General features: G+C 40.5%; 1 protein-coding gene across 1 annotated transcript in view; it reads right to left on the reverse strand.

Moving 5' to 3' along the window:
* Positions 1-310: 310 nt before the first annotated feature.
* The window catches only part of RPGRIP1 (RPGR interacting protein 1), a 48,966-nt gene continuing 24,417 nt past the window's right edge, over positions 311-24,859 (reverse strand). Inside the window, 14 exon segments of the mRNA XM_044660067.1 lie at positions 311-423; positions 1,127-1,254; positions 4,538-4,622; positions 5,645-5,837; positions 8,748-8,839; positions 11,643-11,757; positions 12,844-12,923; positions 15,486-17,294; positions 19,526-19,868; positions 21,160-21,311; positions 21,471-21,923; positions 22,401-22,518; positions 23,099-23,257; positions 24,160-24,320. Coding sequence (XP_044516002.1) covers positions 311-423; positions 1,127-1,254; positions 4,538-4,622; positions 5,645-5,837; positions 8,748-8,839; positions 11,643-11,757; positions 12,844-12,923; positions 15,486-17,294; positions 19,526-19,868; positions 21,160-21,311; positions 21,471-21,923; positions 22,401-22,518; positions 23,099-23,257; positions 24,160-24,320 — 4,001 coding nt within the window.

Consider the following 24,859-nt stretch of genomic DNA (forward strand, 5'->3'; position numbering starts at 1 on the left):
GCCTGAAAAGAGGTCATGAGCAAATTTCAATCTGCTTTCTCACCTAATAAAGGACCAAGACCTTGTACTGCAGGAGCCATATTTGAACAGATAGCAAAAGTTATTATAAAGTTGGTACCAGACAAAGATAACAATGAGTCTAGTTTTTCTCCATGATAGCGAAGGAGACACCAGACATCACTACTTAAATGTACAGGGTTATAAATCTGTGGAATAGCAAAGCACTTTGTAAGCAGGTTTTTACAATGGTCCCCTCAAAATGACTGTGATATATTCAGTTCTAGATAAGAGGCCCCTTGCATCTGCTTTATCACAAATGCATATCTTCATTCATCTCCCTGAAAATGGCGTGGAGTGCATCAGTTGCTTGAAGGGACACTTTCAGTTTTCCAATGGAGGTGGCATTGTCCTGAGGGTTGACGACTAATGTGAGAGAAAACATGAAAAGAGTACAGGGTTAGATTTTCTTCACCTTCTGGGAGCGAAGGGCCAGTAAGTATAGTTGGTAGCTTAATCACCTTAAGAGACAGAGCCTGGGACCTATGATTTCTCCCAAATGAACTTCCAAATAAGAGCTTCCATTACCAGTGGAGGTCAACATCTTTTCTATACCTTGTATTCTTCAAAACTTGAGCCCCAAGACTTATCTAGCATAACAGCCATTATGTGTAAATCAGAATTTGAATCCAGGTTTTTCCATATTTATACCCAACTTCGGTTAGTCATGCTGCCCCTCAGTCTCGGGGACTAATGAAAAACCAGTTTCACATTTATATAGGGCCTTAAGGATGAAAATGTGTGCACTCTCTCTCATACACACACACATTTAGTCTTTAAACCACAGTCTAAGGCACTACAGGTATTTATCTCCATTTTATAGTTGAGAAAACTGAGGCTCAGGGGTTAAGAAACTTGACCCTTGTTCATATAACTGCTAAGTATGAGATTTTGGATTTAAACCCAAGTCTCTTCTGACTTTAAAGTTCAGTCCTCTTTTTATTCTGAGTTAGCTACATTTAAATGACAACAGAAAAAAGTTTAGCATCCCAACTTTGCAATTGTAATTGTGAGGGCAAAAGATGAAAATGTGTTCATTAATGAGATTCCTTGAAGTAAGTTTACTCACTGTCTATCTCTTGTTCTAAAATGTCTCTTCCTGTATCCAGGATCTGCCACAGTTCCAGGTAAGCATAGCCTACTTCTTGACATTCATTCTTTTGCTCTTCAGGATCACTCACCACTATAAACTTCAGCCTAAAAAGAAAAACATTTCCATTTGATGGCATTAATTGTAACAAGCTTTACATTTTTTTATCCTATCATTCTATGTTTATGGATCAATTTTCTCACCCTCCCCCAGTTAACAGGAAATAGGAAACTGACCTCTTCAGGGACAGTTAAAGATCGAGACAGTTGGTTTTTATTAATGATTCTCTTTTAGGGTTAGAAAAAAACCCACAAAATGCCATCTTAAGGAGAGGTTCAAGGAAGAGCAAAGAATGGACAGGAATCAGGGCCAGACTCTTGGCACTGAAAGAGACCTTGTAAATAATTTTACAAACAAATAAATTGCCCAGAAAGGCTAAATGATTATTTATACAAACTAGTTAAAGTAAGTGCCAGGACCAAACCCCCCCAAAAATACATCCATTATGTCCTGGGGCTCAGTAGTAGAAAGAATATGAAGATAGAAGGGCTAGAGAAAGATGTTTTTTAATAATAACTCGGGTTTATATAGCATTCATCCTTCATCTCTATGCAACCCAGAAACAAAATACTTTCATCAGAACAAGAACAAGATATTCAAACTGAACAGGATAGAGGAAACAGGATAAAGCAACAAGAGTAGAAAGAAGCATGTGCTTCTCAACTTAATGGCAAGGCAAAGACAACAGTATTTTGAGTTTCATCGGGTTCCAGACACTAATAAAGTTTGATAGAAGGAAATTAAACATTTAAGATGTGAAGATTGAATTTATTTCCTCTAGAGTATGGCTAGTACTGGTTTTAAGCTATTCCTCTTTCATAGACTCATATAGACATATCTGCATAAGCTTACTCTTATTTTTCCAAAATTCCAATAAATGTTTGAGCCAAAAAAAAAAAAACTGACAAAAAGTCAAGCAAGCTTATGAGTAGAGGAAAAAAATTAAGAGTACTCCAGTTAACTAAATTTGTTGGCTTTTTTCCCTTTTTTTCCTGGTCCTCAAGAACTTTTCTTGCAGTGCTGCCCTCTGAAGGAGATCATCCTAGTCATATGAAGCTCAGGGTTCCTCACCTTCAGCCTTTAATGGTTGTGGCTTGTGTCAGCATTTTGAGTAGCCTAGAAACCCATAGCAATAGTGGTCAAAGCAAAAAACGGAAGAGTTACACCTATTCCAAAATAAGGAGAATGAGACACATACTTCAATGGAACCTAAAAATACCCAGTCGCCAACCCTGAGTGTCTTCCCACTAATATTCCACAAGGAATCCACCCAGTAGGCTTAAAGTTTTCCTCCAGGCATTTTAACATTCCACATGTACTAAGTTGTTCATTATTCTTTTCTTCCACAAACATGGCCCACTTCCTTTTCCAATCAGACTTTGTTAGAGGTTTTTCTTGCACACATGCCATTGGCAATATTCTTTAGCCTGCTTTGGCCCACCAGGCTTTCCTCCAATCCCTTTAGAAGAAATGGAAGATAGATTTCCTGTGGGTCATAAGATCCCTCAGATGCTTCTGTTTGCAAGGTGTGTTTATTGCATCAAACCCTAAATTATGAAGCCTATGATATTTACACACATCTTTTATTCTTCAGAGATTATTGTGTTCCATGGTTCACAGCTATTTAACATCACTAGAAGAATCTTGATATTATTTGGTATGAAGGTAAGTTTTGTTGGCCTTTTTAGACAGAGCAGTCCACTGAGCCAATTCTTCAATCCACAGTGACTCCTTTTCTCAGTTACAACCCATTCTGTTTGAAAAAATCTCTCTTGCCTCAGTTTAAGAATGATGAAAGCGCTCTGCAGTCCATCTATAAAATAACTAACCCAAGATATATGCACTGATAGAACGATGAGCAAACTTTTCCAAATGAATATCACAGTCTGGAGAGTAGACATGTTTAATTCATTCATGTTTCCTGTATAGAATTTTAGGCTGATTTCTTAAGGTGGCAAACTTTATTGAGAAGGACTTCAGGGCCTTGATGTAAGTCAACACAATATTATCTACAAACAAGGGCAATCAGGAGGCCACCACTGGAGGATCCATATTCCATTAGGACTTGTAGTTTATTCTCCATAACATCTTTCACCAGCATCTAGTCCCTCATTTTATACCACCATTGACACTGATAAGAAGTGTTATCTCCAAGTGGGGGGGGGGGGGGTTGTGTGTAAAGAGTACCTATAATTATATTATAGGCATGGGAGGCGACTTTGGGGAAGAGAACCTTTAAGGTTATCTTTTTCACTAAATATTTTTATAGAATAAACAGCAGGATCTTGTATTCCCTATACTTTCAGGCAATCGTGTGACAATGAGGATGTGTGCTCTCTTGCATAACATCATTTGTGAAAGTGCTTATTCCGTTCTCATATTTTCATCAAGGATATGTACAATGTATAGATCGTTCTCATAAACATTTTATGAGATAATAAAGAAGGCATGTAGGTTATTATGGCTTCTCCGTTTTGGGGTTTTTTTTAGTAATATCAAATCTCATTTTTTTCCAATTGTCTGCAGCAGCTGCTCTAAATCACCATCTTAATGGAAAAAACTCCATATATGTGGCCTCTGAAAGTCCCTCATTCTCAAGCGTTTCACAAATATGGTTTTACTTCTTATTTTATGTGGGGGGATGTTAATGATTATCAAGTTTACAAATGCTTTACAAAGGAAGAAATAGAACTATTTTAGACACTTAAATAGAAAAATATAGGAAGAATATCTGTGGGCTATCAGTATTATATGTTGGGCAGATCAAACCACCTTGGAACAAAACTTGAAGGAGGGGTCCAACCTCTTGTCTGGCTTGTAGGACACCCTATCAGTGTTCAAATACTAAACCAAATTCTGCCAGTGATTGGGGCCCACATGGGGATGTGAACTATGCTACCTGGCTAAGCAGAGATGAAGAGAGAGTGCCACAGACAACAGAGATAGGATATCTTGATCCTCAGATTTCAGGAACCATGGAAATCAAAAGAAAATAAACTTGAAAGTGTCTTGAGTGTAGTTTTAAGCTATTTCGGGCTTCAAACCATACTCAGGTGGACAGCTAGGTAGCACAGTGGCTAGCACCTCAGGAGGACCCGAGTTCAAATCTAATCTCAAGACACTTCCTAGCTATGTGCAAGTCACTTAACCCCAATTGCTTTGCCCTTGCCGCTCCTCTGTCTTAGACTTGATACTAAGACAGAAGGTAAGGGTTTAAAAAAATAAACTACATTTAGACTTTTGGGACATCCTGTATATCCAATAGTGTAAGACATAGGCATTAGGGCAGAGAACCCATTACCACATAGCTCCATTCTCTAAGACACTTACTGCCTCTGCTCAGGATTCTTTTCTTGCAACATAGAAAAGAGAAACTTCCTTCGGTCTCTGTGTTCCACTGGGTTCAGGTCTATCACTGTATACAAAGGAAGGGGGAACATGAGTGATCTCTTCTATTTTGGTCATCTCTACCCCTGGGAGACTGTGGATCCCTCCCCTGCTGTGACCAGCAGTTTCTAGTGACCCCCAAGGAGACCCCCACAAACCCTGCAGTTTCTAATTGTCCCTGTGTCCCTGGACAGAGATAGTTTCAAGGACATTTCTGTGACCTTGTTTTTGTAATTCCTGAATATCTTCAACACTCCCTTCCTGCACTTTGGCCGTTCTGTGTGTCAGACTAAACACCCTCCTCCTCCCGTTTCCCATGACTGCCCCGAGAAGGATCCCCCTTTTCTCCCCCTTCTCCTAGGGCATCCCTGTCTGAGTAAGGCAATGCACTGGCCAGAATGGCCATCCTTGGCCTCGAACAAATGTCTCACTTATTTACCGACTACCTAGTTGGTCGAGTTTTTTATTCAAGTCTCCATCCAGTCAGAGTACCCAGGATCACATTTATGTAGCATCTTGAGGTTTACAAAAGAGCTTTCCTACAACCACCCTGGGAGGGAGGCCAGTACCACCATGACTATTCCCATTTTGCAGATAAACTTCCATCGAGTCACTTGGTCACGATCTCACAGCTCCCGAGTGCCTGAGGTAGGAATTAGAACCCAGTTCTAACAAGTCCAGGGCCCTTTCTATTCTATCACCTTGCTTCTCGTAGAACAAAAAGCCAGAAGCATCTCCCAAACTGTCCCTGCAAAGATGTAGGACACGGGGAACTCCTAGGAAGGCTCCGGAGAAGCCGTGGCATCTGGAGGATATCAGATTTTGCTCCGACAACATCAGTCCAGTCCAGAGCACCCCCTGGTCATGGCAATCTGATATTATAGATCCCTCCGTCCCTACCCCCCACCGAATCGAAGACCCTAAAAAGGACCAGAACAATCCTTCAGGACAAATTGGAAAAGGTTCTCCCCGCCTGAGCCTCTTATCAGTGTTCTCTTCCCACGGAAGACAAAAGGAATTTTCTTGAATAATGAGAAGGCTGGGCTTTACCTTTGCTGAAATGAAAGTGGATATCTTCCCCTGCTCTGGGTTTCCGAAGGGATACTGGTGTCTCCGTCTCTGACAAGGGCAGATCATGAAATTTGTACTCCACATACACCTGCTGGATGCTCTCGTCGGACATCACTTCAGCCTCAGGATCAAAGGCCAGAGACACAATTTCAATGCAAATCTTGTCAGAATTCTAGCAAGGAAAAGGAAAGGGCCTCTGTTTCTTTGCTTCCTTTAGCATTCTATATCTGGTTAAGAAACAGCCTTCTATGCCCTGTAGCAGACCCATAGTATTACTTCCAGTTTACAAGTGGCAAAACTATGGCCCTGACAAGTGGTATATAAAATATTCCGCTAATTAGTGGAAAATCTGTAAACAAAACCTGAAAGTTTTATGTCCTAGTCCGGTTAATCGTTCCCCCTACTAAGCATGTTTTTGTTTGTTTGTTTTTTTTAAACCCTTACCTTCCATCTCAGAATCAATACTGTGTATTGGCTCCAAGGCAGAAGAGTGGTAAGGGTGGGCAATGGGGGTCAAGTGACTTGCCCAGAGTCACACAGCTGGGAAGTGTCTGAGGCCAGATTTGAACCTAGGACCTCCTTCTCTAGGCCTGACTCTCAATCCACTGAGCTACCCAGCTGCCCCCTACTAAGCATGTTCTAACTACTTTCACATCAAGGGATGGCTGACAAAACTTTCTGATCAAGTAGATTTTTAAAATATTTTTTTAATAAACTATCTCATCATTATAGATTCAAGGTTTTAAACATTACAATTGACACAGAAATTTATCCTCCCACTTCGGCTACAATACCAAAGTCATCACTGGTAAATATGCTTTGGCCTACTTATACTCACTATTTTTTTTTGTTATCCATCAAATGACTCCCAATTCCTTATTTTCCTACGATCATGACACCCCATGCTTCACAGACATATAGCATTGCTAGGGAAATTTTGGTATTAAAAAGATGGGTAGGAATAGCTTGAAATAATTGAAAATGCTGTACAATTTTCTCAAATGGGAAACACTTTCTTATTAAATTCTGGGCCCAGTTCAGTTCTTATCCAAGATGTCCAACACACACAGCTAATGGACTAATGCAAAATGGCCCTCACTCATCTGAAAAATCAGTCCAAGCAATATTCATTTATTGATCCATTTTATTCTTTAGGTCCAGATGGTTATGCCTATCTTGAGAATTACTGCGTATATCATTAATGGGGCTCTCAAATGTAATAAAAACAAGTGGTGCCCCATCATTTTCCCATAGCATTTGGAGAAAATGTGATTGATAACAGTAGTATCTTATACTTTATTTAGAAAACCACAATGGGGGGAGGGGGGCAGCTGGGTAGCTCAGTGGATGGAGAGTCAGGCCCAGAGACAGGAGGTCCTGGTTTCAAATCTGGCCTCAGACACTTCCTAGTTATGTGACCCTGGACAAGTCACTTAACACCCTCCCCCCATCTAGCCCTTATTGCTCTTCTGCCTTGGAGCCAATACACAGTATTGATTCTGAGACGGAAGGCAAGGGTTTAAAAAAAAGGCACAATGGGTATTATTTACTGACAAACCACCTTTTGAAATCTGTAACACTGAAGGCAGAAATGAAATGTTTTCTCTATGCAAATCCCACTTTAAGCCCACCACTGGTTTCTCTACCAAAAATCATCCTACTCTTCCCGGCAGTGACATCCCCTACTTACTATCTTATCTCTGCTAAACAAGGGAGCTTATTCTTTGAATTTTCCTCCTCTCTACCTCTCGAGAACCCAGATGATTGCCAGGCTACTGAGGGCAAAGGCAGAGTTCTAATAAATGTCTGATGGGAACAATGCAGATACAACTTTTTTAAGGAATACCCTTTACAATAGAAGGGGCTTCTTAGTAAAATTATTTCATATTCTTGCACAAGGCTCATAGTAATAGTTATCTGCTGATCTATTTTTTTAATATAATAGAATAGATGTGTTCATAAATCCTTGTCCATATGGCAATTCTTCTCTGTACCATTTTTTGTTCTAGTTTTTTGTACCAATTTATATTTCTGATATGATCATATATATGTATATAAACATGTATGTATTGTAGTCTTACTGGGGAGATCTCAGGATCCTGGAAGAGATCCAGAGCCACCCTCTAGACCAGAGTTGCTCTCTATTTGGTGCAGAGTAGAAGTAAAAAGGGGTAAGATCAAGAGAGCTAGGTAACAGTAGAGCAGAGGGGACCTGGATTCAAATCTGACCACACTCTCTAGCAGTGTTACCCTAGGTAAGTCTCTTATAGCCAACTGCTTAGCCTAGTGATGGTGGACCTTTTAGAAACCTAGTGCTCAAACTGCACCCCTCATGCCACATGTGAGCCCCATCCCAGTCAGGGGAGGGAAGAAGCGCTCCCATTGGGCTGCTGGGCTGAGGGGCCGGTGATGAAAGAAATGCTCTCAGGTGTGGAGAGGGGGAGGGAAGCAGCCCTCTCCAGCATGCTCTGGCATTTGTGCCATAGGTTTGCCAATACAGGCAAACCCTTACTGCTCTGTTATCTTAGAATTCATTCTAAGGTAGAAGGCAAGGACTTTAAAAAAAAAGGCAGTAGATCAATCATTATAGATGTTTCACCCTTACAGGTAAAGAGTTCATTTAATAAAATGAAATCATTATTTTGGCACACAGTAAGTAGCACACTAGATTTCTAATATAGCATCATTCCAATGTGACTAAGTCATGATGATGATCCACTAACATGGAACTGGACTAGATGCCCACTAAGGGACCCTTGCCATTCTGGAGATCCTGTGACTTGAACATTTTTAGGATAGAAACTAGACCACCTGCAATTTTATCAGCATAAGAAACTCCGGATGGGGAAACCCCGTCTGCAACTTGGGAGTCGTAGCAAGTTGCCAAGATCACTAAGATGTGAAGGAAGTGACCCAGCATAGCATAGGCAGGGCTGTCCAATCCACCACACTATCTAATTTTGAGTTGACCAAATAAGGAGAAAGACCTGCAACTGTTTTTCATACCTTTCCTTAAACATAACTCCTTCTCAGAGTTGATCATCTTGTCTCACCCCTATTGGTCACCTCCAGATTGACTTACTGTCTTGGGTCCTTTCTGGGTCAGGGGGGTCACAATGATGTCTTCACTGTCTGTAGTCTGTGCTTCACTGATTTCATCAGCTTGATCCGCAGCTAGAGAAAAGGATACAGTTATATCTCTGATAGAAAACCCGCCCTTCCCAATAAGAGAATCCCAGGACACACTACTTCACCCCATTCTCTGACTAAGGCAAAAGGTTGTAGCATCCAGAAATGAGCTCTCTTTCGCAGAAACGTAAACTAAAGAACTGAAAGAAAAAAAAACAGAAAAGTAAAGCCTCTTTTCACAAAGTTTTGCTTATTCTGAAACTTACCCAACCATCATAGGCATATTTCTGAAACAGGAAGGAAAAAATCCTTCAGTAAAGGTTCCAGAATAGGACAAAGATCAGGAGAGGCAATAGGTCCAAAGTAGAGGCTGCAAACATATAGGCAACTACCTGGACCAGATTCAGGCACTTTGATCACTTTTTAAAATAAATAAATGTATTTTTCATGACAGGAAACTGTTCTTTCACATTGGTTTTTGTCTTACAATAAGCCAAGTTTCACATGATATATAGCAAAGCCTCCGGTCCATAGTCACACCCAGGGAGACATTTCTAAAATCTTGCCAAGGCTTTTTTAAATGCCTTGTTTGAGCTCTCCCCTGAAGTATTCAGAGTCCCAGGGCAAGAAGACTCCGAAACATGGGGTTCCTATGAAACCAGAGGCAGGTATGAACTTAACTTAAACAAGGCCTGTTTCTTCAATGGCATCTTCCACAATAATCAATGGATCATTATTAACAAGAACAGCTATTTTGTGTCTAATACAAATCGCTTCTTTTTTCAACAAGCACTGGATCTTGCCTATCATGCCTCTATGGTAATCAAAGCAACAATAATATAGGATCATAGCTCTGGAGCTGAGAGGAACTGCAGAGATCATCTTCACCTATCTGCTTTTACAAATGAGGAAACTGAGAACTAGATCAGTTAAGGGATTTGTTCACTGCAACTCAGGGAGAAAATCTCTAACCCACAGAGCTGAGATCTGAAACCAGGTTCTTTGGTTCTAGAGGCAGTACGCCTTTCCACTGTACTAGGAAGCCTCCCCCCAACTACTCTACTCACGTTTCTACACACTTCATGATTTACAACAGACACCTTTCTGCGGTAGGTAACAAAAATATCCCCATTTTATTGACCAGAAAACAGAGATTAGTTGACTTGCCCAGCCCCAGATAGTATCACAGCTGGGATATCAGCTCCTCAAGGAGACTTAGTCCTTTTATTTTCAAAGCCTCGGACCTAGCATGTTTATTGATTGAGTCTAAGGCTAGCACTTCTTCCAGGACCAATACTTTTGTTCTGTTGATACAAAGAGAAGCGCCATTTTTCATCATCTGAGACCCAAGAGGAAGAGGTTTGTTGGAAAGAACATGAAAATGAAATAGTTCTGGCTTTGGTCTGCTTAATTAATTCAAGTCAATACATATATATATGAAGTGCCTATGTGCAAGATATTATGATAAGCATTTCAGATATAAAACCAAAAATGAAACAGACCTCCTTACCCACAAATGGTTCATATTCTCTGCCTTGTATTTTAAAAAAGAAAAAGTTTACTTATAAATGAAGTAGCTGGTCCCCAGTCTTCTTATATTACCCCTTACCTCTATCTTATTACATTCTCCATGAATGGAAAGCAGATTCAAAGAAATGTAGAAAGGGAAAGTACATGTAGGGGCAGCTAGGTAGCACAGTGGATAGAGTACCAAGCCCGGAGTAGGAAGGACTTGGATTCAAATTTGATCTCAGACATTTCCTCATTGTGTGACCTCAAATGAGTCACTTAACTCCAATTGTCTACCCTTTACTACTCTTCTGTCTTTGAACTAACACTAAGAAAGAAAGGTGAGGGAAGGAAGGAAGGAGGGAGGGAAGAAGGAGGGGAGGGAGGAAGGAAGGAAGGAAGGAAGGTAAGAAAGAAGGAGCAAAGAAAACATGTATGTAGATGTGTAGCTGTAGACTATTGAGAAATACCCTAAGGGTAAGTAATTTGATATTACAGGCTAATTGCCAATGGCATAATGAATGCCTAAAATCCAAGATTAGGTATCCTTGAGATAATTTCCTAAACTGAGCACTCACTATTGGAAAGAAGAGGACCATGGTACAGAGAAGCTTGTTTCTTACAAGAAGAAAAAAAAATTCTATCTTTAAGTTATGTGCCCTGTCCAAGTCTACAATTCTCCTTTGAAAGCTTTATTTAGAAATTGTGTTTGTCCCTTAAGTATATAACTTTTCTACATGGAAGTATATAACCTGAGTCTCAGTTATTCTCAGTGTTCTCTAAGGCACCTTTCAACTCTAAACCCTATGATCCTATGATGAATATGGTCCTATAATTAGCTAGAAAACATACACTTCCCTCCCCCCCCCTTCTACTCCTCCCATCACAGTATTTCGTTGGGCTTTGGGGATAACTACTATTAGCATACTATTTAATTAAGTTCCTATAGCTAAACAAATGATTAGTCTGGCTATTGGTTACCAGCTCCACCAGATTTATTGCCACAGCACGAGGACTTTTGTTTTATCCTTTAGTAAAAACAGCTTCGAAGAGGGTCAGAAAGGAGGAGTTTCATTAACGGGTAAGGAACAAGTGATAAAATGAGATTTTTTCTTTAAACCCTTACCTTCCGTCTTGGGAGTCACTACTGTGTATTGGCTCCAAGGCAGAAGAGTGGTAAGGGTAGGCAATGGGGGTCAAGTGACTTGCCCAGAGTCATACAGCTGGGAAGTATCTGACACCAGATTTGAACCCAGGACCTCCTGTCTCTAGGCCTGGCTCTCGATCCAATGAGCTACCCAGCTGCCCCCATAAAATGAGATTTTAAAAGAGACAATACCAGTGTCAGGAGATGGAGGTTCTTGCGGCTTTATTTCTATAAAACATTCCTCTTCCTCTGGCTCTTTTTCCACATCGTCAATAGCACCTGATGATTTCAACTCATTCACCTGCTCCTGAAAAAGACAGCCATCACTGTACCGGCAGCAGTATTTCAGTCTCCTTTCCTCTGTGGCCATCAGCTCTCTATAAACAGTACTAGCTAAGCAGTAGGTGCTGGAGATGGGGGAGATCAGGTTATTTATGTATATCCCAAGACATACATGTTGGATTCATGTTAGTAGGCATACGAGTTTGTCTTCAGTCTCTGCCTCCTCTGAACCACAGTACTCGGCAGGCCTTTTCTTGCCTACTATGTGCCAGACCCTGTGCTAAGCCCCAGGGTTACAAAGAGACACAAAAATCTGGGATCCTTTCTTATCTTTCCAAAGCTTATCTTCTGTTTTCATAAAACCTTTTCCAGACTAATCCACCTGGTTTTCCATTACACCCGTAGGACCCCCAGCCCCTCGATATATTCTTTTGCTCTTTTCCGTGTCCTGATCATTCAAGTATTTATGCATGGATCTATGCACAATTCTAGTAGGAAACTTGGTTTCTCTCTTCTGTAGCAGGGCTGAGGGAGCTTAATATGTATGTGCTCTGGCCTCTTGCTAAAAGGCATGCATGATCAGAGCTTCCTGGAGCGTCCCTTGATCCCTCATGATGATGGGGATGGAAGGAGGAACAGAGGGACATCTAAAATGATGTAGATACTATAGCTGCTACTAGAAAGGCGGAGGAGAGACGAATTCCCATTTCTTTTCTCCCTCCCCCTTAATGGAAAGTCCAAGTAAAGTTTTTGGGAGTCCTAAGCCACACATTTGAAAAAAAGAGGTAGGAGAATATGATATATCCTTTTATGCTACAGTATAGTTTGTCTTAGCTTAGTCACCAATTCTTGTTCCCACAAACATCATAGGAAAACAAAGATCCAAGGCCTATATGTCACCAGAAGTGGACAGTACTGTCTCCCATTAAATATAAAAGGATAGACAGCTTTTAAAAAATGCCAAATGCAAATAAATGACCAACTTTGATTATATAGCCATGCTGGCAGCTTGTCTCTCCTTCAGCTCTGAGAATAAGGCTTTTGGGGATGGCTCACTCAAATCTTGCTCAAGATTCTTACCTTCCCTGATTTCCAATCAAGCAATTAAGACTAGGATTTCTCTTTCTATTCCTTTCTTGCCATATTTTATTTTCAAATAGCTTTCAGCCTGAGGCTTCTTTTCCTTTCTTTCTAAACCTTCAAGTTTATTTTATATTTCTTTTTTGTTGTTCCATCTTGGAATCAATACTCTGTATTAGTTCCAAGGCAGAAGAGTGGTAAGAGTTAGGCAATTGGGGGGGGGGGGGGGGTTAAGTGACTTGCCCAGGGTCACACAGCTGGGAAGTGTCTGAGGCCAGATTTGAACCTAGGACCTCCCGTCTCTAGGCCTGACTCTCAATCCATTGAGCTACCCAGCTGCCCCCTATTTTATATTTCTTGCAGGTAAGACACAGTTGTATTGGCAGTGGAAGCCATCCAACCCTCCGCAACTTTAATGTCTAAAGAACTGATTTTCTAATTAATTTTAGATGTTATTTCTCTATCCCAGAGTAACCAAGAAACAAAGCACATGAACTCTCTGTAATAAAACCAAAGAATTGTGCTGACTTGCCTCCCTCTCTCCTAGATATCCCTCCCTCCCTAGGTTTTCATGCTCTTTGTTTTCTTGCTACCTGTCTGGCTGAGTAATTCTTAGTTCCCTTTGCCGGACCATCATCAATGTCCAACCCTACTTTGTTTCACTGTGCCCCGGAAATCAGTCCTATTTCTGAATTTTTGTCTGTCCATCTGTCTGTCTCTGTTTCTCTTTCTCTTCAACTTCTATTAGGTTCAATTAGCATCTCTACCCAGATAATTATCAAATCTACTAATCTGGCTCTCATTTCCTGCCTGACTCCAGTCCCATCATCAATTGCTTGCTTTACCCTCCCTATCCTCTATGTTCCATATATGTCTCAAGCTCTAGACATATACAAAATGGAACTGTCTTTCTTCTGAAACCACCTAACCTCCTCACATTCCTTATTTCTGTTGAAGTCACCATCATCCTTTTAAGCATGTAGGTTCACACCACCTCAAGTGTCATCTTTGACCTTTGCTTCTACCTCATCACCCACATCCAATTAATTGCTAAGTCTTAACAATTCTATCTCCTCAATATCACTTGCAACCATCTGATGCCCTCCACACACCCTGCATCACACTAGTTCAGCAGACACTATTACAGCAGCCTCCCAATTGCCCACCTTCCTCCACTGTCTATTTTCTTTGTATGGTGACTGACAAAGGGCTAATTCCTGAAGCACAGTAGTTCTCCCAAACTGCCAGCATGGCATTCCTAAAAAACAAATCTGAGGGGGGCAGCTGGGTAGCTCAGTGGAGTGAGAGTCAGGCCTAGAGACGGGAGGTCCTAGGTTCAAACCCGGCCTCAGCCACTTCCCAGCTGTGTGACCCTGGGCAAGTCACTTGACCCCCATTGCCCACCCTTACCAATCTTCCACCTATGAGACAATACACCGAAGTACAAGGGTTTAAAAAAAATCTTTTAAAAAAAAAAATCTGAACATGATACTACTCTTCTCCAGAAGTTCCCTTATATCTAAGATACTCTTACTCTTCTGCTGGCTCACTGGAATTATTCTCCTTTACATAATTTACATTTCAGTACAGCTGGCCTGCTTTGCTATTCTCAGAAAAAGGATGTACTATCTTCTTCCTTTATGCCTTTGAATGGCTGTCTCCCATATAGCCCCATTTTACCTCTGCCTCACAGGATTTCTGATTTCCTTCAAAGCTCACTTCAAGTGCCACCTTCTACAGGAAGCCTGTTCTTATCTAATACAGTTGCCTTCCTCCCATAAGTTATTTTGTATTTAACTTTCTTATGTTTCACCCTGCCCCCATCACAGTGAGCTCCTCAAGGACAAGAACTGTTCTGCTTTTGTCTTTTTTTCTCTGTTTCCCAATAAATGTAAGAGTAAAACAAAGATGGTACCTTTTCTTTGCTATTATTTGACTAGTTCTAAAAATGCTAATGAAGGAAAGAAGGGAAAGGAATTAAAGAAATAAACACAGGCAAAGAGAAGATAAAAGTGATCCCTATTTGCTAATTATATGGTTTGCTTAGAAAACCCCAAAGAACAAGCAAAAAAAAAACCCAACTAATTTGGGCAATAGCTTCAATAAAAGAACAGAATACAAATGCAATCAGAAGCATTTCTGTATAATAATAAAATACAGGAATAGGCAGTCCCATTCCAAATAATTATAAGATGCATAAACTATCTGGTAATCTTTGTAGCCCAAGACCTAATACAGTGTCTGGCACATAACGGTTTTGTTTTGTTTGTTTGTTTTTAATATATTTTATTTTATTTTATTATTATTTTTTAAACCCTTACCTTCCATCTTGGAATCAATACTGTGTATTGGCTCCAAGGCAGAAGAGCAGTAAGGGCTAGGCAATGGGGGTCAAGTGACTTAACCAGAGTCACACAGTTGGGAAGTGTCTGAGGCCAAATTTGAACCCAGGACCTCCTGTCTCTAGGCCTGGCTCTCAGTCCACTGAGCCACCCAACTGCCCCTTTTATTTTGTTTTTAACAAGTGTTTATTGAATTGAGTGGTGTCATTGAAATATTTTCATTAACTATTGAACAAACACCTATATTAAGCACTACTATATGCAAAACATTCTTTCATCCTAGTCCTCATAATATTTTCTCCATCATTCCTTCCTTGAACAAGTAAAGGGCTCCCTACCTGGTGAAATAAAATGTTTTCTTCTTCAACTGGAATCTCTATAGGTTTCTCATTATAATTTTCTATAGGTTGAGATGTTTTTTTATAATCTTCTACCAACAGGGGCATCTCATTGTAATTTTCTACAAACAGGTTTGCATCTTCACAGTTTTCTACAGCCAGTTTTGCCTCCTCACTGTTTTCTACAGATAGGTTTGCCTCCTCTCTGTTTTCTACAGCCAGTTCTGCCTCCTCACTGTTTTCTACAGCCAGCTCTGCCTTCTCACTGTTTTTTACAACCAGGTCTGCCTCCTCATGGTTTTCTACAGCCAGGTTTGTCTCCTCACTGTGTTCTAAGGCCAGGTTTGGCTCCTCAATGTTTTCTAAGGCCAGGTTTGTCTCCACACTGTTTTCTACCTCTTCACAGTTTTCTACATACAGCTTTGCCTCCTCACTGTTTTCTGCCTCCTTGCAGTTTTCTATAGCCAGGTTTTTCTCCTCACTGTTTTCTGCCTCCTCGCAGTTTTCTATAGCCAGTTTTTTTTCCTCACTGTTTTCTGCCTCCTCGCATTTTTCTATAGGCAGGTTTGCCTGCTCACTGTTTTCTACCTTGGTGCAGTTTTCTACAGACAGGTTTGCCTCGTAGCATTTTTCTACCTCCTCGCATTTTTCTATAGCCAGGTTTGCCTGCTCACTGTTTTCTAACTTGGTGCAACTTTCTACAGACAGGTTTGCCTTGTAGCATTTTTCTACCTCCTCGAATTTTTCTATAGACAAGTTTGTCTTCTCACAGTTTTCTACAGACAGATTTGCCTCGTAGCATTTTTCTACCTCCTCGCCGTTTACTATAGACAGATTTGTCTCCTCACAGTTTTCTACAGACAGGTTTGCCTTGTAGCATTTTTCTACCTCCTCGCATTTTTCTATAGACAATTTTGTCTCCTCGCATTTTTCTATAGACAGGTTTGTCTCTATTGACAGGTTTGTCTCCTCACAGTTTTCTATAGAGAGATTTGTCTCCTCAAAGTTTTCTATAGACAGGTTTGTCTTCTCACAGTTTTCTATGGACAGGTTTGCCTTATAACATTTTTCTACTGACAAGTTTGTCTCCTCAAAGTTTTCTACAGACAGGTTTGTCTCCCCAAAGTTTTCTATAGACAGGTTTGTCTCTTCAAAGTTTTCTACAAACAGGTTTGTCTCGTAGAGTTTTTCTACCTTGTCACAGCTTTCTATAGACAGATTTGCTGCTTCCTCGCAGTTTTCTATAGACTCGTTTGCCTTGTTGTAATTTTCAATAGGAAGGTTTTCTTCGTAATCTTCTACAGACAGGTTTGCCTCATTGTAATTTTCTATAATCAAGTTTGCCTCATTATAATCTTCTACAGACAGGTTTGCCTCCTTGTAGTTTTCTACAGACAATTTTTCTTCATCATTATTTTCTATAGATAGATTTGCCTCATTGTGAATTTTGGTAGGTAGAAGTGCCTCATAATTTTCTTCCAACAGAGGTGCCTCATTGTAACATTCCACAAACAGGGGTGCCTCATTGCAGTGTTCTGTAGGCAGCTTTGCATTGTTGTTTTCCATGGAGGAGGGTGCCTCATTGTAATCTTTTATATTCAGGTTTGCCATGATGAAATTTTCTACAAATAAGGGTGCTTCCTTGTAATTGTCCACAGACAGGGGTGCCTTGTTGTAATTTTCAACAGTCTGGGTTGCTGGCTTCAGTGAACTCTCCTGGGATAGGTAATGAGACTCCCAATCCAATTTCAGTTCAATGGACCCATTGGGTTTCCCCACAGGGTCATTGAGGATGAAGTTACCTGGAAAATATAGATATGAATAGATATCAAAGTCTGATCATTCAACATAATGTCTTTTCCTCCAGGTATGAGTTGATCTAGATTTTATTGGTAATAAAATGAAGTCCCAACACATGATAATGATGGCTAATATCACTCAGGATTTACATCACACATTACTGAATTTATAGGAGAGTGAAACTATCTCAGCATGCCAGATGGGAAAATAGGTTGGGGCAGGTGGGTTGCCTTCTAGGACCCCTACTGAGGGAAGCTTTGGTTCAGATAGTTAGTGGTGTTGATAATTAACCAGACCATACAGAAGTGTCTTAGTGTTACAGATTTAGAGCTAAGAAAGGACCTCAGAGTTAATCCCTAACCCCATTCTTTGCTGGTGAGAAAATAAGAAGCTTAGAAGTAAAGTGATCTTGTCAAGGTCACACAGGTAATTAACAGAGCTAGAATATGAATGCCTCCAAATCCAGCCAAGTCAAGTTGGTGCTGGCATCAATGCTTGCTGATACCCCCCCCCCCCAACTCTTACACACAACCCATTTTTCCTCTAGGTCAGTGATTCCCAAAGTGGGCGCTACCACCTCCTGGTGCGTGCTGCAGCGATCCAGGGGAGCAGTGATGGCCATGGGTGCATTTATCTTTCCTACTAATTGCTATTAAAATTTTTTAAAAATTAATTTCCAGGGGCAGCTGGGTACCTCAGTGGATTGAGAGCCAGGCCTAGAGACAGGAGGTCCTAGGTTCAAATCCGCCTCAGACCCTTCCCAGCTGTATGACCTTGGGCAAGTCACTTGACCCCCATTGCCTACCCTTACCACTCTTCCACCTATAAGTCAATACACAGAAATTAAGGGTTTAAAATTAAAAAAATTAATTTCCAGGGGGCTAAGTAATATTTTTTCTGGAAAGGGGGCAGTAGGCCAAAAGTGTTTAGACCCATCTTTCCAGAGCTACATTCAGGAAAACTGATTCTTCTAGTGCATGGGAGAGGTGGAATTAGTGTTTACCAATAGGGAGATGAGAGTAGAAAGCAATGAGATCAGTACAACTTAAGGGATGGCAAAGAAATTGAATTTAGAGGAAAGGATAATCCCAACTTTTGTCTTGATATTTTTGTTTTTGTTTTGTTTTTAAGTGAAGAAAGCTTAAGGGGAATGATTTGATGCCACCACTCATTCTCATATAAGAAGCAGCAAGTGAGCCTCGGGCTGAAAAACAAAGACTAGACTAGGAAAAATCCTAGGAAGCACTATTATAAAGTTTTGGTCACTTCGTAAATGAACTCTTAGAAAAGTTAAAATTGATAGATCTCTGGAGAGAACTGACATAAAAACTTCACAACCAAATGAAGAAAAACAGAAATAATAAGTACATCCTTTTCAAATCATAACACAATAAAAATTATAATCAATAAAGCTCCATGGAAAGAGAAATCAAAAAATTGTAGACTAAATCTAATGCTAAAAAAAGAGTGGGCCAAAGAAAAAAATTATAGAAACAATCAATTTAATTAATGAGAATGGCAATGAGGAGACAACATATCAAAATTTATGGAATATAGCCAAAGCAGTGCTTAGGGGGAAATTTACATCTCTAAATTCTTACAATGATAAAATAGAGAAAGTGAAGATCAGTGAATTGGGCATGCAACTAAAAAAACTAGAAAAAGAACAAATTAAAAATCCTCATTTAAAGACTAAATTGAAATCCTAAAAATTAAAGGAGAAACTAATAAAGTTGAAAATAAGAGAACCATTGAACTAATAAATAAGACTAGGAGTTGGTTTTATGAAAAAAAATAAGAGTATTGGTTAATTTGATTAAAAAAGGAAAGAAGAAATAAAATAATCAGTATCAAAAATATAAAGGATGAACTCACCACCAATGAAGAGGAAATTAAATCAATCATTAGGAGCTATTTTGCCCAATTTTTTGCCGATAAATCTGACAATCTAAGTTAAATGGATGGATATTTTTAAAAATACAAATTGCCCAGATTATCAAAAGAGGAAATAGAATCCTTAAACAATCCCATATCATTAGAAGAAATTGAATAAGTTTTGATCACTTTGTATCAAGAAGTATGGCATTCAAATTAGTGGCTCTACCAATCTGTGAGGCTTTTTTTTTATTTTTTATTTTTTTGCAGCTATTTATCTTGTATTGTTTCAAGCAAGCAATTCAAGATACATAGGTTGGAGATTCTTACAAGACCTCCAATAACATCAAGCCCTCACCTTGAATGGCTTTATCTTGTGCGAGAGGCTGCAAAGGTACCTGAGCTTTGCCAAGGAACCAGCCTAGCTCAGATTCATTGTCATCAAACACATAAATAGACAGGACCGTCTGCCTGAGATATTGATCCAGTTCCAACGTCATGTGCACTGGGAAGCTGGCCCGATCACCAAAGTGGGGGTGGTTGCTGGCAGGAATGATGGGTGTGTCATGGTCAGAAAAGGTGAAGAATTGGTAGATGGCATATGGGCTGGGCTGTGTCCCCATACAGCGGCTCCGGAGGCTGCAGCACCTGATGATTTCCACCCACAATACATTCCTATGCTTGAAAATCTCTGATCTGGACTGGAAAGAGGTAGGTCATTGGTTGTAGAAAAGCTGGTGAGCTTCTGGAATTGTGACTAGATCATCAGGCTACGGCCCCAAAAGGAGTGCAACCTCTTGAATTTTTTTCTTGCTGATGGTGATGACAACAAACCTAATGACTTATTTATGTCTTTATTATTCTTTAAACTTGGCTTGGAAAAACATCTTTAAGGTGTATTCTACTCAGGAACTTAGTGCAAGTTCAAGCAAGAATACAAGATAGCTAATTTAAAGTTCTATCATCTAAATTCAAGGGAGGGCAGGTAGGTAGTCCAGTGAATAAAAGTGCCAGGCCAGGAGCCAAGAAGAACATCTGGACTCAAGACACTTCCCTGCTGTGTGACCCCCACGCAAGTCTCTTAACCCCAATTGCCTAACCCTTACCACCTGTCTACTTTGGAACTGATACTTTCAATTCTAAAGGCAGAAGTTAAGGGTTTAAAAAATGATAAATTCAAGGGAGCACACTCTGTACACCCTTCTGGTGGACACAGAAATAAATACTTTGTATCCAAAAAGTACATTTTTTTCCAAATAAGCTCAAAGTACTTTTTACTATTGTTTCATCCCTCCCTCTGAGTTCCATGTGCAAAGTTGTGTAAGAAAGAAGACTAAGACAAAAATAGGCCTTGTTCATTTGAATGGGGGCTATAATTGCAAATGAGCTCTGAGTAGTTGATTAAGGTTAGGAGAATTAGATTACTAATTTGCTAGTGCAACAATTAAAATTATCTCAAGAAACTGATTTTCTTAATTTTTAAATAATTCACTATTTGATTGGTCAAGACATCCTAATGAGAATCAAATGTCTCTTAGACCATCATAGGACAAAAGGAAACTCCTGGCCCTGGTACCTATGTGCATTTTGGGGAGCTCCTTAATCAGCTCCTCCCTTGAATATCCCCCAAGACACATTGAACAGGAAATCAGCCAATGAAGAGGTGGGTTCATCAGACCCTGAGCCCTTCCCCAAACTGATGGGTGAAGTTTTGCTCATAGACTAGAAAAGTAATGTTGCAGAACTTTCCTGTTAGAGTCTGTGAAAGGACCACATTCCTTAGGACAAAAAGAATGCAAAAAGCTATAGACTGAATGGAGTCACATGGCTCAGGAATTCTCCCTAATATATAGGAACTGATTTTTAAGCCTTTATAATCCAGGACCTTGCTATGAAAATAATACAATATATGAAAATAAATTCTCACACTGCTGCTATTGTCCTAGGTTCAGGCCATAGCTCCTTTACAATGTGTTGGTCCAGTCTCCTCACCTCCTCTGGCTGAGCCTTCCTGGCCCCAAGCACATTAGCAGACAGGTATGCTTGGGCTTTCAATCGCTTAGTGGATGCCCACAGGCAGTGTGCTATGGGGAATTTCAGCCTCATCCAGTAATCCAGTGTCCCAAAGTCTTCTCCATTAGTCCCTGGAGATCAGAAAGTGGAACGCGTGTGGAAGAAACAAATGTGACGGCACGGTTGAAAAACAGAGGAAGCGATGGGAAAGCCAGTTCTAGAGTCGTGGGGGGCTTTAGGAAAACGTACGCTAAGCGCAGGAGCTGTGGGGAAGGCCAGGGAGCACTCACCAGTCAGCAGGGCCGTGCCATGGACCTTCTCCTCCGTCGCTAGCACCTTGTCAAAACGAAGGCCGCCCATAGCAAGAGGACTGTGGTCAATAGCTACAGCCTGGTGGAGGACGATTCGGAACAGAGCTCCTTGCAAGTAGTTCAGGAAAAGGGAATCTGTCCTCACCACATACTGGGAGGTGAAATCATAGAGTGGTTGCGGCCCCACGGCCAGCGGGGTGCAATGGATTTCAAAATCATAAAAGGAATAGGTACAGAAGGAAACAAGCTGGGCATCTCCGGCGTGAGACAGGGCTGCAGGGGACAGAGAGGCCTGATGAATGTGCAGTTCAAAAAGGTTTTCACCCCGATGCAGCGGAAGACCGTCCACCGGATCCTTCTCCCCGTGGATGGGCATCATTTCCGGACGTGGTGGGAATGGCAGGGTACCATAAGCCACATCTTTGAGCTGTGCTACAGGGAAAAGAAAACTATCCCTTCATTCAAGAGCTGAAGAGTAAAGTAACAGGGAGAAATAGGAAAGGGCTGAAAGTGGCCAAGACAAGTAACAATGCCATTCTCTAGCGTCCTTAACTTCAATTATGAAATCCATGACCAACGTGTCAGATAAAACCAATGCCTTCACTGTGCATAGAGTGCCAGACCTGGAGTCGGGAGACACACAGGGAGATTAAGTGATTTGCCCAAAGATTCAAAGAATACAGGTGTAGAATCTGAATCTAGGCCCTCTGACTCCAGAGTTGGTACTCTGCTAAATCATATTCTAAGAACCAAGAGAAGAAACTATTTAGAGAAGTCACCCAAGGAGGTGAAGTTAGTAAGGAACTACTACTGTTTTGCTGGGTAAAAGAGCAGTTCCCTTAGCCGTGGCTGGGAGGTGAGGAAGCTTGAACTAAAACCCAGCCACAAGTTTTTGGCTGCCTAAACTACCTTCTAGCTGTTGAATGCGATTGTTCTTGAGGTCCAGGAGCTGGTTCAATTTCTCCCACTCTTCCTTGTGCTCTCTCTCACTGTTATCAGCTTTTATCTTCACAATTTCCAGTTCATTCTGAAAAAAAAAATCACTCTTCACCATTTCTCTATTTTTATCCTTATGATATAAGGCTCTTAACCCTTTCTGTGTCATATATGGCTGTCTGGTGAGGCCAGCGGACCCTTTATATTTTTTTAAAGTTCATGGGCTACATGAACTTTGCTTTAAAGAGTTTAGGAAATAGCTGGGCTAGGGGATATTCTGCCAATATCTTTTTAAAGAAAGGAGTAGCTCCTGATATGGATTTATTTTTCATTGAACTCTTTAAGGATAGCTTCCCCCAGAAACAACTGATGTAGTGTCATAGCCTGTTGGATTACTGAGAACAGCAAAAATGGCTTCTAGAAGCAGAATAAGGGCTCCACATTGCAGCATATGCAGCAGTTGTTCCCTGATCCACTCTCACTGCCAGTATTTATGAAAACACTGTTGTCTTTCACACTCTGCAATAGGAAGAGTGGCCCAATGCCTGGGCATGGCAACACCTAAGGATGCATCAATCCCTATTTAACTTTGCTTCTTCCCTTCCCCTAAATGGTTATGCTTCACTGGACACCCATATCCTCCTCTTCTTGCATTCCCCCTTCCTTTGCACCTGGTAACGTTTGTTGATCTGATGCTGCAGAAAGAGCATGTCTTTTGTCTTCTCTAATTCTAGAGCAGTTTCTGCATGTGCTACCTTCATCTGATTGTAAGCCCAAGACAGGGTCTTTTCCTCTTCTTTCTTTTCTGGTGGAGGATTCAGTTCATGGGTCTTCAAAGAGAAAAGAATTGGTCAAAAAGCAGCATAAATATGATAAATGCAATCAATATCTATAAAGAAATGGTTTCTGGCACAATGTCATCAATGATTTTGCAACAAAATATATGCTGTGAGGGGCAGTGCAAATCACAATCAAGAGCTCTGGGTGGAGCAGCTAGGTGGCTCAGTGGACAGAGAGCCAGGCCTGGAGAGATGGAGGGCCTGGGAACAGATGTGGCTTCAGATACTCCTTGGCTGTGTGACCCTGGGCAAGTCACTTAACTCCCATTGCCTACCCTTTGCCACTCCTCTGATTGGAACCAATGCACAAGATCAATTCTTAGAAAGTGAGGGTTTTTTTTTTTTTTAAAAGAGCTCTGGATTCAAATTCTATCTCTGCCACCCATCTGACCTTGGGCCACCTCTCTAGTCTTTGGGTTCCTTATCCATAAAATGAAGAGGCCTGAAGTAGACCTTTAAATTTACCTCTAATGTGAAAAAATATAGTTTAAAACTAATAGAACCTTGTTTCCCAAGAATTTGTTTGTTTTTAAACCTTTACCTTCTGTCTTAGAATTGTTATTATCGGTTCTAAGGCAGAGGAATGGTATGGGCTAGGTAATGGGGGTATCAAGCCACATTTGAACCCAGATCGGTCCTCCATATCCAGGATGGCCCTCGGTCTACTGTGCTAACTTCCCTTTTCCCTAAGAATTTGTACTCCATCCTCACCTTTTTCAATCTCCCTATTGCTTTTTCTATTCTGTGTTTGGTTTGGGATATAAATTATTTGCTTCACTTATTCTCTTAATGTTTGTTTTTTTAAGGATATTAACATTAAAGACCAGAGCCCTCTTCCTAAGAAATAATTGCCTGTGCTTCAAAAAAATAAAACCCCAAACCAACCCTTGTACCTGTGTTTCTTTAGTATAATCTTCTTGTGAAGTTTGCAAAAACTCTGATTCTGATTGACTGCTAATAGAATGGGTGTTAGTTTTCTGTTGGAGAATTTCTACTTCCTTTTTATGTTTCATTAGCATCTGATTGACTTCCTGCTTCAGGTCTGCATTTTCAGCTGGGGAAAGAAACAAGTGAGTTTTGTAAAGGCGTTTTAAAGATGTTCTTGGCTAAGATTTTTGAGCCAATAAAAAGGAAAAAAATATCCCTTCTGTTACCTTGGTCACTTTAGTCCTAGGAACAAGAAGCAATTGAGTTTACTTCCCTTATACCCCTTACTCTCCCAATTCTCTTTCTTTCATGAAGGTTCTCTAGCCTACTTACTCAGTAATAACTATAATTATCCATGACCAACTACAAATTCAATTCAACAAAAATTTATTAAGTGCCTAGTGTGTATACACAGCACTGTAGTAAGAGCTGGTACAAAGCTTTGATGCGATATTGATCCCTGCCCTCATGGAGATTATAGACTAGTAAGAATATAAGGCATGTGTACAAATAACCAAAATACAAAATCTTGCTGCCTTAAAGCCTCAATTTCCTGATCTGCAAAATGAGGATGTTGGATTAGATGACTTGGGGCACAATAAGTACATTAAAGAGTTGTGAATAGGGTGCTCTAAGAGAAGAAATGTGGAGGGGTTAAAAAACGAA

This window comes from Gracilinanus agilis, chromosome 2 (assembly GCF_016433145.1).
Source record: "Gracilinanus agilis isolate LMUSP501 chromosome 2, AgileGrace, whole genome shotgun sequence".
Classification (NCBI taxonomy): Eukaryota; Metazoa; Chordata; class Mammalia; order Didelphimorphia; family Didelphidae; genus Gracilinanus; species Gracilinanus agilis.